This window comes from Lolium rigidum, chromosome 6 (genome assembly GCF_022539505.1).
Source record: "Lolium rigidum isolate FL_2022 chromosome 6, APGP_CSIRO_Lrig_0.1, whole genome shotgun sequence".
Lineage (NCBI taxonomy): Eukaryota > Viridiplantae > Streptophyta > Magnoliopsida > Poales > Poaceae > Lolium > Lolium rigidum.
The window spans coordinates 107,595,136-107,607,945 of NC_061513.1; the positions used below are offsets into that span (position 1 = coordinate 107,595,136).

Consider the following 12,810-nt stretch of genomic DNA (forward strand, 5'->3'; position numbering starts at 1 on the left):
AACCCAAAACAGCGGTACTCAACAAGAAACAGTGGGGTGGTACTACCGGCCGCGTGAGCGGTAGTACCGACTATTGCAAGTAAATTTGCAATATGGATACTACCGGGACACTACCGGTCTAGTTCCACTCAAAATACAGAGCCCGGAAGGTGCTAGCACGGTATTGGAGAGGTAATGCGAGCGGTAGTACCGGACGAGCGGTAGTACTACCTCTGCAAAAGGTGGTACTACCACCTAGCCTAAAAGCTGTAGAAACATCCCAACAAAAACGATTATAACTTGAGCATTCAAACTATGATTTTGATGATCTTGGACTTGTTTTGAAGCTAATAATAAGCTCTATAAGCTCATGCAGGGAATAATCATTGTACATCATGGTAGGATAGAAACAAATGATGAAAGGTTTGACTATCTATAAAAGACCAACTGGTAAATCCTCTAGTATAAAAAATGCAACAAGTTTTCTGTGCAAAATCCGTTTTTAATGAATTAAAGCTTGTCACGAGAATAACCACAAGCTCTAAACATCACAATGATAAGATCCAAAATAACCAAGAAAGATGATGCAATGATGCAAATGTTTAAGCTCTCTCCCAACGATACGATCGAGTTACTCACTCGAGAGCCCTCTTGATAGTACAACCAACTATCCTATAAATTGGTCTCCCAACTAAACCACAAGACCAGTAAGAAAGAAAGCCTATCAAGAGAAAATCTCAACCTTTTGCATTCCACTTGAGCTAGATGATGATGATCTTGACCGCGACGAGATGGAGCACCGTTCATGATTGTCCTTTCATGAAGAAGTCTTGCAGATTTCTCCCCCATACTCCACTATGGGGAAGATTATTCTTCAGCACATCTTCACATAATTAACAATGAACATCATATGGATGGCAAGCTCCAAGCTCATGATCTCCTTGGGGTGGCTCATCTTGAACTTGCACACCATTTCTTCTTACTTCATCTTGTTGATGTTTTGAAGATACACATGAGAGCTCACTCAATCTACTTCTTCAAGACATACTTATCACTTGATCTTTGTCAATTTCTTCTTATTGCAACCTTGAAGCCACCATATGGTTCAAGCATTGCCTACGGACAAATACTATAGTTGGAACTCAAAGAAAATAATAGTACATCGGGATTGCCATTAATTACCAAAACCACACATGGGGCTCCATGCACTTTTAGTGGCGGCTATTGGCGGCGGTGTGTCACTAGTGGGGGACATGGCTAAGCACGACCCATATCTAGGCATGTCTAGGCCCGATCTGGGTCAGATAGGCCACCTACGATGGGCATAGGTGTCGGCGGCCCTTGACAATGGTTTGCGGCTCGGAGGCTATCCTCTCTCGACTGGGTGTGGTGGGGGAGGGGGAGAAATCGGGGCCAGGCGGCCATCCGGTGTCCGCCTAACATACTCATTCTAGGCTTTGTGGGGTGTGGCTGGTGGGTGGCACGGAGGCACCAAGTCCACCATGGTCGTTGCACCTTCCATACCAGCATTCTAGTTAGATTTGGGCCAGTGGCCAGGGATGTGGTGCCGCCCCCACCGCTGCTCCTATGTCGTTGGACTCGTTGCCGTTGCAGTTTGTTGTCTCGCCGGTACAAGATCTTGGATGTCGGGGTGGCGTTACTAGAAGGTGGGCTGAGCGAACGACTCTCGGTGAGCAACATGTCAGTGATTGTGGCTTTTCTCTTTGGCCATTGGGGATGGCAGAGCAAGTGGCAATGGATCCTAGCGTCAATGGTGCTTCGGTAGTGGAGGCTTTCATATCGTGTCATGGAGGTCTGGTTGGGTGACAACAGGCGGTCCACTGTATTGTGGTGTGGCAGAAAGGTTTTTTGGGCGAAAGCCTAGCGCTCCGACACTAGCGGCGACGACGCCCCTCGTCATGGCTCTGGGTGAAAACTATTGACCTTCTCAGTCTCGAGGAGGGTGGCGCTTGCGCCATTACCCTCTTGGGGGCGATGTCGCGAGGGCAAGTTTAGATCTTGTCCCGAAGCTCTTTTGGCTCTACCGTGATGATCTTGCTGACCTCTTATGTTATACACGCGACTTAGTTGTCAACTGGCAGGAGTGACGCTCCACGACCTGGAGCGAGAGGGCAGATGAGTTTCTTCGGCTACAACTTTGTGGGTGCGGTGTGAGTGCGGCGAGGTCCGGTGGTTTCTCAAAGAGGTACCTCTAGTTGGTAGTTTTGGGCGTCTCGGGGAGTTTGTGGCTACTCCTGTATTTTTATTCTTTTTAACTTTTGATCTTATTTTTAAGAGAATTCTCTCACCACCTGTATCGATTCGGTTGTGTGGTTTTTTTCGTAAAGCGGATTAAAAGCATGTTTCGAGAGAATAAATTCTAAAATTTTTGGTACATTTTGCTTTCACAACTTACATAATAATGTACTATACATTTTATATGGAAATATGGAGTTTCGTGGAGGGATGGGCAAAGCCTAAAACATATAAACCGTGGAAATCGGTTGGTGAGTAGCTAGTTTATTTTCTTTCACAAATTTAATCCTAACTTCCTATCTAGCTAGAAAAATAAACTAAGGCAAATCGGTTGCCCACCTCTATTTTCATGTACTTTCTCCGTTTAACAAAAAAATCCTGATTTTGTCTAAATTTAAATGTATCTATATACTAAATCATGTTTGGAGACAATCAAATTTTTAAAAAGTTAAAACATGCTTTGTTAGACATACAACGAATACAACTCCAATGCTTAACGTGTTTTTTTCCGAAAAGGTGATGACCCCCGGCCTCTGCCCTGCACACAACCAGTAAAATGCACGGTTTCTTCTTTAGATTTCTACCGGGATCTCACTGGAGCCCCAGTTTCAAAATCAATCGGCGGTGCGTCCCGCTTGTACTTTTCAAAATTGACGCCGCTTAAAGGACCAAATTTCCGTTCACCCCATAAGTAACGCCAGTTAACCTCTCCAACGGCAGAGACAATCCATGAGCATTACTCTACACACTGACCACCGACCGGCCTTAGACTAGTCATAATGGAAAGTATCATATACTAGTATCATCCACATGATACTACTTTATGATACTAACCCCACAATGCATAGTATCATAAGATAGTATCATAGTATCATCATATTTAATGTTTTGTAGAATCTCAATGCAAATGTGTGCACATGATGTGTTTGCCATTAAATTTTCTAGCTTTTACGTGCTATATGATACGGTATCATATTATGATACCACTCTCATCTTTCACCTTATTAATTGGTGTGCCACATCAGATTTTTGCCAACATGGCATGCATGATACTACTTATGATACTCCCATTGTGACTAGTCTTAACGCACACGCAAAAACGAAATCGAACCTCAACGAACCACCGAAGAAAAAGTTCTTTTTCCACAACAAGAGAAAACAAAACACCGAAGAAAAAGAACAAAGCAGAGCACGAGCTGCTGAACCGAAGCGTACTACAGTCCAGCACGACGACGACGAAGGGGGGAGAGAGAGAGAGGGGAGAAGAAGGCTAGGAAAGAAAACCCAGACCAGCCAAAGCCCCAGAGCTCCGGATCCACCTCCCGCATTGCCTCGGGGCCGCTAGATTCGGCCGAATCCGAGCTCGCATCCGGCGCCGCCCCGCCGGAGGGGCTCGATCTGGTCCCGGATCGACCGGCATTTCGGCCCTGTGCTCGCTCCAGTCCCGGCGGTGAGGCATGGGGACCATGGGTGGCCACTTCGAGGACTTCCATGCCGGTGAGGCCGCCGATCTGAGCCTTTTCCTTTTCTGCTCGCCGTGGGGGGATGGCTCAGTTCAAGCTGTTGAGCTCAAAGTTTGGGTCTTTAAAGGTCTCACGCGCTCTTTGTGTGGATGCTTGTTAAAAAACTCCGGATTGGGGCGATTCAGTTCTTGTCTTAAGCTCCCCGCTTGGCCCAGCATTCGAGTCGATTCTTGATGCATATTGTGGCAGTGCAGAGCGATGCACCCGTTTTTTCTTCAGCACCTTGCTTTGCTTGATTTTTGGTGTGATGCCGTCGTTTTAGCTGTAAAATTGAATTTGGGAGCTCGGGGCTGCACGCGTTTCTCACGCTTGTTTCCTTTGATGACACCAACATTTCCAGACGACCGGCGTGCTGAGGTGATAGATTGGCTCGGTGGGTTGCTACCGGAGTTCAATTTACCGCTGGATTCTTCAGATGAGGAGCTGCGGGATTACCTCATTGATGGCACGGCCCTGTGCTACACTGCCGACAAGCTCATGCCCGGTGTCCTGGAGGTGGGCGAGCTGCTCTCAGAAATGGTGGATACTTGCGGCCTATTGCTCTTCCTGTGCTAATACGGCTTCGTCTGTAGGGGGTGTGGGGTGGTTACGCATCCGACCAGCGGTCAAATGTGAAGAAGTTCCTCTCCGTTGTCGCTGAGATGGGGCTGCCGGGATTCAGCGTCAAGGATCTTGAGGAGGTGAGGTTGCTCCTGCCATGACAAGTTGTTATACGACCGGTTTACGATGCTACCATGCTTTCTAACTAAATGCTGCTCTCGTCTCTTGTCAAGCTGTTCACTAATATGGTTACTGTAATTGATATTTACGACTTACCTTGTTTGTATTAAGAACCCTAATCTTGTAGGCACAGAGTAGGGATAGTGTGGTTCTAATTTATATAGGTGATTTAGTTGCACTTACATGGTATGGAATGCCCCCCTTAAACTTTTCCCCCTGTCATCATTAGTAAAGCTGGAAGGTGTTTATGGATGTGAAATCAGAGTCGTCTTAGTTAGATCGTATATCCTGCTGTGTAATTCTGTTGAACATAGGCAGCAAAGTTTTCTTTTTTTACAGCAAAACATAGGCAGCAAAGCTTTTACGAAGTATTGACTATGTGCCTCATTCCTCGGATGCTTACTCCTAACACATATGGCAGATAGTACAAGAAAACATCAGACCCACTTTAGAGCTGCCAAATGAATTTGCAGTTCTGTATTTCCGTACCACATCCTTTTACGTTCTCCATTGAAAAAAATCCTTTTACGTTCTCACTTTATTTATTTATTAACTCCACGTGGTTCCATTCCATGATTACAGGGATCAATGTCGTCTATAGTAGAGTGCCTCTTGACTCTAAGGGATAATGTGACAACAGGATTTGGTGAAAATCTTTCTAATTATGCTGCTAAGACTCCAACAAGGCCTGTGGTTCCAGTCTCCACACCAGGAAGGAGATCTCCTGGAGAGGACAGAAGAAGGGGCCTCTGGGACCCCAAGTCCCCCCAAAGAAGTCCTCTTCTTTCAGGTATGTGCTTGTTGTTGCTTCTCTTAGATGAATTGGCAAAGATCATTTGGACAATCAAACATTGCAATGACTTGTTATTTGAAAGTTCAAACAAATAATAGTCAGTGTTTGGCTGTTACCACTGATGATTGGCTAGACATATCACAACCCATTAGTTGCAGAGTTCTACCAAGTGCCACCGTGATGAAAATTTAGATAACCAGGCATTGTTACTTCAGTGCATGGCTCTTTGTATCTTGGACATTGTTTACTCGTTTTACTATATGATGCAACTGCAAGTAACATTTATAACTTTCGGGTTAGGTTCCTCTTATCCTGTTAGTTTGACTTTGGGGGCTTGTTATATTAATTATGCTTTACATCCTTTGCAGGGCAGAAGGCCAACGAGGTTTTCCAATTTAAGCGTGGGCAGTATGCAGATCTTCCTGCTTCTAAGATTTCAGAGATGATCCAGTCAAACAGTTTAGATGTAACATCTTTAGCGTCACATTCCATACCACTTAATACTTATTTTTCTTGCCCTTTTCTTAATGATAAGCATTTTTGTTTTCAGAATGCGCCTACTCAATCACTTCTTAGAGTTGTTAACGGCATTCTGGATGAAAGTATTGAGAGGAAAAGAGGAGAAATACCACATGTATGTCTACTTTTGACGACTTTCAGTAAACGATTTTTGTGGAACACTAGTGTTTATTTCCTTTGTACTTTACTATTGATGACTAACTTTTCCTACTTTTGTCAGCGAGTTGTTTATTTACTACGAAACGTTATTCAAGAGATTGAGCACCGCATTTCCATTCAAGCAGATCACATAAAAAATGTAAAGTATACGATACCATTTGTTCTGAAGTTGCACCTTTTCCATGTGAATTGAATTCTTAATCTGATAGCTTATTTTCCAGCAAAATAGCGTCATCAAAACGCGTGAGGATAAGTACCGTTCAAAAATTAAGGCACTCGAGACATTGGTAAATGGAACAAATGAAGAAAATGAGGTAAAAAGACCCAAATTATTGATGGTTAGAAATATTCAGAATCTGCTGTAGTACTGACAACATGTGGTCACTGTTTCAGATGGCAATAAATCGGCTTGAGCTAGTTAAGGTATTCAGTGCATCCTCATGTACACCCTCCGATCCATATTACTTGATGCTAATATAGATGTATCTAAACATATTTTAGTTGTAGATACATCCATTTTAGCATCAAGTAATAATGTAATATGGATCGGAGGGAGTATAATTATTAGTCTTACGTATTTTTTGCGCATCTTACTTCCTTAATTCAGTATTTATAATTATCTTATTTGAAAGGAATACTGGACACTCTATTTTAGACTACATGAAATTAAGATTACACATTAGCTTATGTACTACATATAGTTAACCAACCATGATAAAAATAATATGCTTGTGTTTTTCCTGTAGGTTGAGAAGTCAAAAATTGATGAGAGGAGAAAACTAGGCGAGCAAGACATGGTTCGGCTGATGCAAGAAAAGGAAAATGCAGAGAATACAGTCAGAAACCTTCAGCACGAAATTCAAGTCATGAGTAGGATGTTCGAAGAATATCGGGAGCAGATGGAGGCAAAAACAAGCCAGATGGAGGAACACTTGACTCTAAGAGCTAAGGAGGCTGAGTTTCTTCTTATGCAATCGAAAAAGAGAGTCGAAGAAGTTGAAGCTGCTTCTGAACTAAAATCACAACTCTGGAGCAAGAAGACAAATACATTTCGAAGTTATATGGACAATCAAAAACTGTGTATTAAGGTTAGTGTAGTATATCTTTGTGTTATTAAGTTCCTTTATATCTTACTTTGTATATTTTTTTACTATTCAACTCTTGTAGGATATAAGGATATCGTCTCAGTCTATTAAGCAGGAAATGTTTGCCCTCCAAATGAAATGGAGAGATGAAATATCTAACATTGGTATGTGGGTTAGTCTTCATGATTTGTGTATTTGCATTGTTCATATGCACATATTGTATTCTGTTACTTTCATGATTTGGTTTGCTTGGTCTTAATGTTCATACTTGTGTAGGACTTGACCTAAAAGGTTTGGTAGATGCTGCTGAAAATTACCATGGTGTTCTTGCTGAAAATCAGAAATTATTTAATGAAGTGCAAGAATTAAAAGGTAATTCATGGTCTGTTCACAGTTCACTCTTTCGAGCACATTTTAGGACTGTAACAAATTTGTTATTCTAATGCTTCTTATCAGGTAATATAAGAGTATATTGCCGTGTTAGACCATTTCTTCCTGGTCAAGACGGGAAATCAACTGCAGTTGATTACATTGGTGAAAATGGTGAGATTCTCATTTCAAATCCCTCCAAGCAAGGAAAGGATGGATACCGGATGTTTAAGTTCAACAAGGTCTTTAATACTCATGTTTCTCAAGGTATATATTCATTGATCCAAGTCATCGATCGTAACAGCTAACCTTTTGGTGTATGTTTGAACATTGGTCACTAACCTTTTATGTAACAACTCTCAGCTGAAGTTTTCTCCGATATCCAGCCTTTGATTAGATCAGTTCTTGATGGATTCAATGTGTGCATTTTTGCATACGGTCAAACTGGTTCGGGAAAAACTTACACGATGGTACTAACTACTCTTTGACTTATTCAAGACAGCAAGCTTGACTCAATACCTTTTCTTGGGGATATCACTAAAGAATAATGTGTGCTTTCTATGGATTAGTGCTTATGATTTTATAAGTCAAATTTGGGCGTTTCAATGAAATCCTAAAAAACATGGATGTGTACATGTCACATGCATTATGTTGTGAAAAATACGCTCCATGTGCATTGTACAAATAAAACAATATGTGGAACTTACTTTTTGTGTAGTGCCGCTGCACTCGTATTTTTTCTGCATACGTCCTAATTGATTATTCTGCAAATGTTTTAACATGAGGAAAGTTTGTGATTATTTGGGATCTTTTTTAGATGCACAAATACAGAAATTGGAGCTGTATGAACCTACCCATACAAGCGAAAAACAATATCCATTACTAACTGGTACTTGCTGCCGTTTCTGTTTTAGAGTGGTCCTGGCACATCAAAAGAAGATTGGGGTGTTAACTATCGAGCTTTAAATGACTTGTTTGACATCTCTCTGAAGAGGAGAAACAATTTCACATATGAGGTGGAAGTGCAGATGGTTGAGATATACAACGAACAAGTCCGGGATCTTCTATCAAATGATATTGCACAAAAAAGATATCCTTTAATAAACATATAGTTGGTTTCACATATATTTCTTTGTTTCAATATTGGTATAACATGTTATTCTTGACATAAAGAAACACTCGGGATTTGGAGTACTTCTCAACCTAATGGGCTTGTCGTACCCGATGCGAGTTTAATTCCTGTCAAATCAACATCGGATGTACTAGACTTAATGGAAATTGGGCAAGCAAATAGAGCTGTTGGATCAACAGCGTTGAATGAAAGGAGTAGTAGATCCCATAGGTATGTGGATGACTGCTAACTTAAACCATCCCATTAAACTATTTTGAGATATTGTTCTAAAAAAATTCCTTGCTTGCAGCATTCTCACTGTGCATGTTAGAGGGCTCGACGTGAAGAATGGATCTACTTCTCGAGGATGTCTACATCTGATTGATCTTGCTGGGAGTGAGAGAGTTGAACGATCTGAAGCAACCGGAGATAGATTAAAAGAAGCACAACATATTAATAAATCCCTTTCTGCTCTCGGAGATGTCATTTTTGCTTTGGCCCAGAAAAATGCCCATGTGCCCTACAGAAACAGCAAACTGACTCAAGTTCTTCAGAGCTCTTTAGGTAGTAAGGTCGTCGGTACATGTGTATGTGAAAAAATTTACTTGTTCTAAATCTTTCCTTTTTCATGCAGGTGGACAAGCAAAGACACTAATGTTTGTTCAAGTAAATCCTGACGTGGAATCCTGTTCAGAAACCATAAGTACTTTAAAATTTGCCGAAAGAGTTTCTGGGGTTGAGCTAGGTGCTGCAAGAAGCAACAAAGAGGGCAAAGATATAAAAGATCTGCTAGAACAGGTTTTTGCACTCCCATCTCTGATATATTCCCATTTTTTTACTTGAACTGTAGACAGCGATAAACCAGCTTTATATGGAGCTCATATGGTCAGTTTTCGGGGTACTTTTGTTCTTACATCAGTTCAAGTTAACCATTGAACTCGAAACAAAAGGAGACCGTCAATTATATAGCCTTCATAGGAGTAAAAGTACATTTTAGTCTATTGCTCTTAATATTTTCTGCTGAATCTTGGTAGCATAATCAAATCATATAGCCCACCTTTAGTCATGAATATTCTCTCTATCTTGATTTAGAAAATGACGCCGTTATTGTATCCAGGTTGCATCTTTGAAAGATACCATATCACGAAAGGATATGGAAATTGAACAGCTTCAAGTCCTTAAAGACAAGACCAGATCTCCTAGTTCACTTACAGATAAAAGCGGAAGTAACATGCTGAAACAGTCTGCGTCCTCGTCGTCGCTCACCATGGCAAGCCAGCAGAACCAACTATTATCAGGTGAAAGATTGCTGAAGTCTAGTGTAGAGTTATGTTAAATCCTCAACACTATAGTGTTCAATGGAAGTAATAAATAACGTTCATGTTTCACCCGCCAATGCATGCAGGGTCCATGGGATCAGGTGAAACCGAATATGAAGACAATGCATCTGATGATGGCTGTTCAGTAGGTGAAACTGAGTATTCTGTTGGCAGTGCTTCAGAAGCAGCAGAAAGGATGTATGTACTCATTCTGCTTTCTTTCCTTTCTCTTCTATCAAACCGTCACACACTAGTGAAGAAAATTATTGTTTCAAAATAAATCAACATAGAAAAATCACAAGAAATAAAAAAAGGCGCATGGTTTTCCCCTCATAATTTTGCTGCATGTGCATCACCAAAAGCACCTCACATTGTTTCGTGAAGCCTGGCATGTAACACATTCTGTACAACTGCAGGCAGAAAGGTCCATCACGACTAACCAGATTTTTCCTCACAAAGAATGGCCAGCCAGCAGCTTCCCGACCAAAACCAAAGGAACCTGTTCCGAAGGCTACAGGTACGCATGTGTAAACCACCTGACGATTCATGCCTGCTGCTTGCCAAAATTTTCATTCACTGATGCTCTGCCATTTATGCAATTTCATAGAAAATCGGCATGCCTAAGCATCACATTATCCAAACTACAAAGAATGTACCACTGACCGGAGCTGTATTGTTACACCAGGTCGCCCGAAACCTACGACTAGCCAGGCGGCCGCAGCATCTTCTTCAGTCAAGCCCCCGAAGAGGCGGGTAGTCCCGTAGTCACAGGACTGTGCCATCTTGCATCTGTAATGCGACTGGAATGTTATGTGCTGTAAAACTGCGACACAGGGCGCAGCTTAGGAGGCACCTTATTGTTGTATCGATTTCACTGGCCATGCAGCCTTGTGCTGATTGAATTAACGATGATGAGCAGCCGAGCTATGCACGCTGGCCATGTGATGAGATATTTATGAGTTTGTGTAACCTGTGACCTTGGCCTGGCATTGCAGTATGTAGAACTGGACCTGCTATACTTTTTCTTTGAGGGAATGCACCAGCTGTCCAGCTGTACGTTTTTTTAGATGCACCTGTTGTACTTGAAAATCTGCCAAACAATTGCACCTTCTTCCTGAGCTTTATCTGTGACGATGGGAGGGAGCTGGCGCCAGTTCTTGCCGCTGGTGCGCTATTTCAGTTATTGGATATGGTAATACTGTGCTGCGTTGATCATCCCAGATAGCTTCCAAAACAGAAGCCGTCCCATGATTTCATTCTGTGAAATGTTATTCAGCCAGGGGATCGAAAGAAAGCTTCAAATGGAGGCTGAGCTACACCTAGCTCTTTATTTGCAAACACTTGGAATTCGTTTCAAAGTTTCAAAAAATCTGGAACCAAATTCTAGAGATACTCAATGATGTATAGTACAATGGTGTAAAATCTCAATACAAATTGCTTCATATTCTAGGTGAAAAAAATGCCAAATTCTGATAATTTTTATAGCGAATAGTGCACATTTTATTATTATAAAATTTCTCAGACTTTGTCAATTTGGTGTAGCCTAAAATAGAAATCAGTTTGTATTGAGATTTTACACCATTGTAGCATTCATCATTGGTTGGCTCAAGCATTTTGTTTTCGATTTTTTTGAAACTTTGAAATACAAATTTTGAGTGTTCACAAATAAAGAAGCTCGGCCTCGGGGATCAAAATCATATCATCTTGTCCCGCACCTGGCATAAATCTACTTTACATACATGGGGGCATAACATCCACTTAGCAAAAAACGGTACATTGCGGTGAGGGTGGATCGAACACCCGACCTTCAGATCTTCAGTCTGACGCTCTCCCAACTGAGCTATCCCCGCTATTGATTGTACTGGCAGAATATAAGTAGGAGTAATAGTTTCTCAAAACAGTGCACTACTGACAGGCACCCGCACTTCTGAGATCTCAGCACCGTTGTCTTGTCCGTTGATGCTTAATAAAAGAACAAGACTTAAAATTATTACGAAAAAATAATGTTGCAACGCTTAAAGTTACTTCGAACAAACCAGTTAAAACACTTTAGCCCATTGTTATGCTAGGTGCTCACTGCTCAGGCGTACACAACTACTGACACGCCAAAGCGAAAGCTTCTGCGGCAGAAGGAAATAGAGGACCAGGACTGAGAGTTACGAAGAACAGTAGTACAGGACGCTCCCACAGTTTAGAGATGGACATATCTGTCGGTGTTCTTTGCAATGTTCAGAAGTGATTGCACTTGCACAGATCTTGAAGCAAGATTGGACGCCCGGGACGTCAAATCCGGTGTGGAATGTGGTTTTCGGCTAGACCGGCCTCAGTCTAAAGCAGAAAGCAGAACACTTCTGGTGTTCCAAACATCTTTAACAGAATGCAGGAAGGATATGTAGATAGTACTGCAAACAGCACACACTGCTACGCCTGACCTGACACAATGATGCAGCATCATGCCGCCATCTTCTCTTTCTAGCTGGCATCTGGTTTCTCGTATCGCTCCTCTTTGCCACAGAGAAAAGGAAGCTTCACACTCTGTCCTTGCAACAACAGAAGAGCTGGAGCTGGGAGCATATACAAGTATCGCGCGATGCATCTCTCAAACATGCCATTGCCAACAATGTATTTAAGTTAGAGTAGCAGTAACAAATCCAAGAAGCATACACTGACTGGCCACGGGCGTGATGGCCGCTGCATCCTTCGTTACCTATCTTGAGAAGCCAAGAGAGCTCCGGGTGCTGGAGTTCCGGGCGCCGCCGCCGTCTCCGGTCACCGGAGTCCTAACTAACAGCAGCTCGGGATCATCTGAGCACGGCGATGACGAGGTCAGTCAGTTCTTGCGCTCCTCCGCCAGAGTTCCGGTGCTGCGCCTGCCGGAGAGGGCTATCCCGCGGAAGAAGAAGAACAAGGTGGCGTGGGCCCCTCCGGTCATCGACGTGCGTCTGCTGGAGGCCGGCGGGCCCGTGGTGGAGGCGCT

The 12,810-nt window shown here is 42.5% G+C and overlaps 1 protein-coding gene and 1 non-coding gene across 2 annotated transcripts; one reads left to right on the forward strand and one right to left on the reverse strand.

The window, feature by feature from the left end:
* Positions 1-3,379: 3,379 nt before the first annotated feature.
* On the forward strand, positions 3,380-10,899 carry LOC124663753 (kinesin-like protein KIN-14C). Its single transcript, XM_047201422.1, has 22 exons — positions 3,380-3,732; positions 4,099-4,253; positions 4,331-4,438; positions 5,061-5,268; positions 5,640-5,737; positions 5,822-5,905; positions 6,011-6,088; positions 6,171-6,263; positions 6,343-6,372; positions 6,696-7,037; positions 7,117-7,198; positions 7,311-7,406; positions 7,491-7,670; positions 7,767-7,873; positions 8,318-8,493; positions 8,581-8,745; positions 8,825-9,078; positions 9,149-9,312; positions 9,632-9,812; positions 9,920-10,031; positions 10,250-10,350; positions 10,519-10,899. Exons 1-22 carry the CDS (start codon positions 3,693-3,695, stop codon positions 10,596-10,598), a joined length of 2,934 nt encoding a protein of 977 aa, XP_047057378.1. The 5' UTR covers positions 3,380-3,692; the 3' UTR covers positions 10,599-10,899.
* A 711-nt stretch (positions 10,900-11,610) lies between these two features.
* On the reverse strand, positions 11,611-11,683 carry TRNAF-GAA. The gene has a single exon. It is a non-coding gene; the product is annotated as a tRNA-Phe (tRNA).
* Between the last annotated feature and the right edge of the window lie 1,127 nt (positions 11,684-12,810).

Bases quoted from the DNA above. Each gene is read 5' to 3' on its own strand.
- LOC124663753 (XM_047201422.1), top strand. From the start codon at position 3,693: ATGGGGACCATGGGTGGCCACTTCGAGGACTTCCATGCCG. The intron at 4,254-4,330 runs GTGGGCGAGCTG...CTTCGTCTGTAG, and splicing joins TCATGCCCGGTGTCCTGGAG to GGGGTGTGGGGTGGTTACGC. The intron at 8,746-8,824 runs GTATGTGGATGA...CCTTGCTTGCAG, and splicing joins AGGAGTAGTAGATCCCATAG to CATTCTCACTGTGCATGTTA.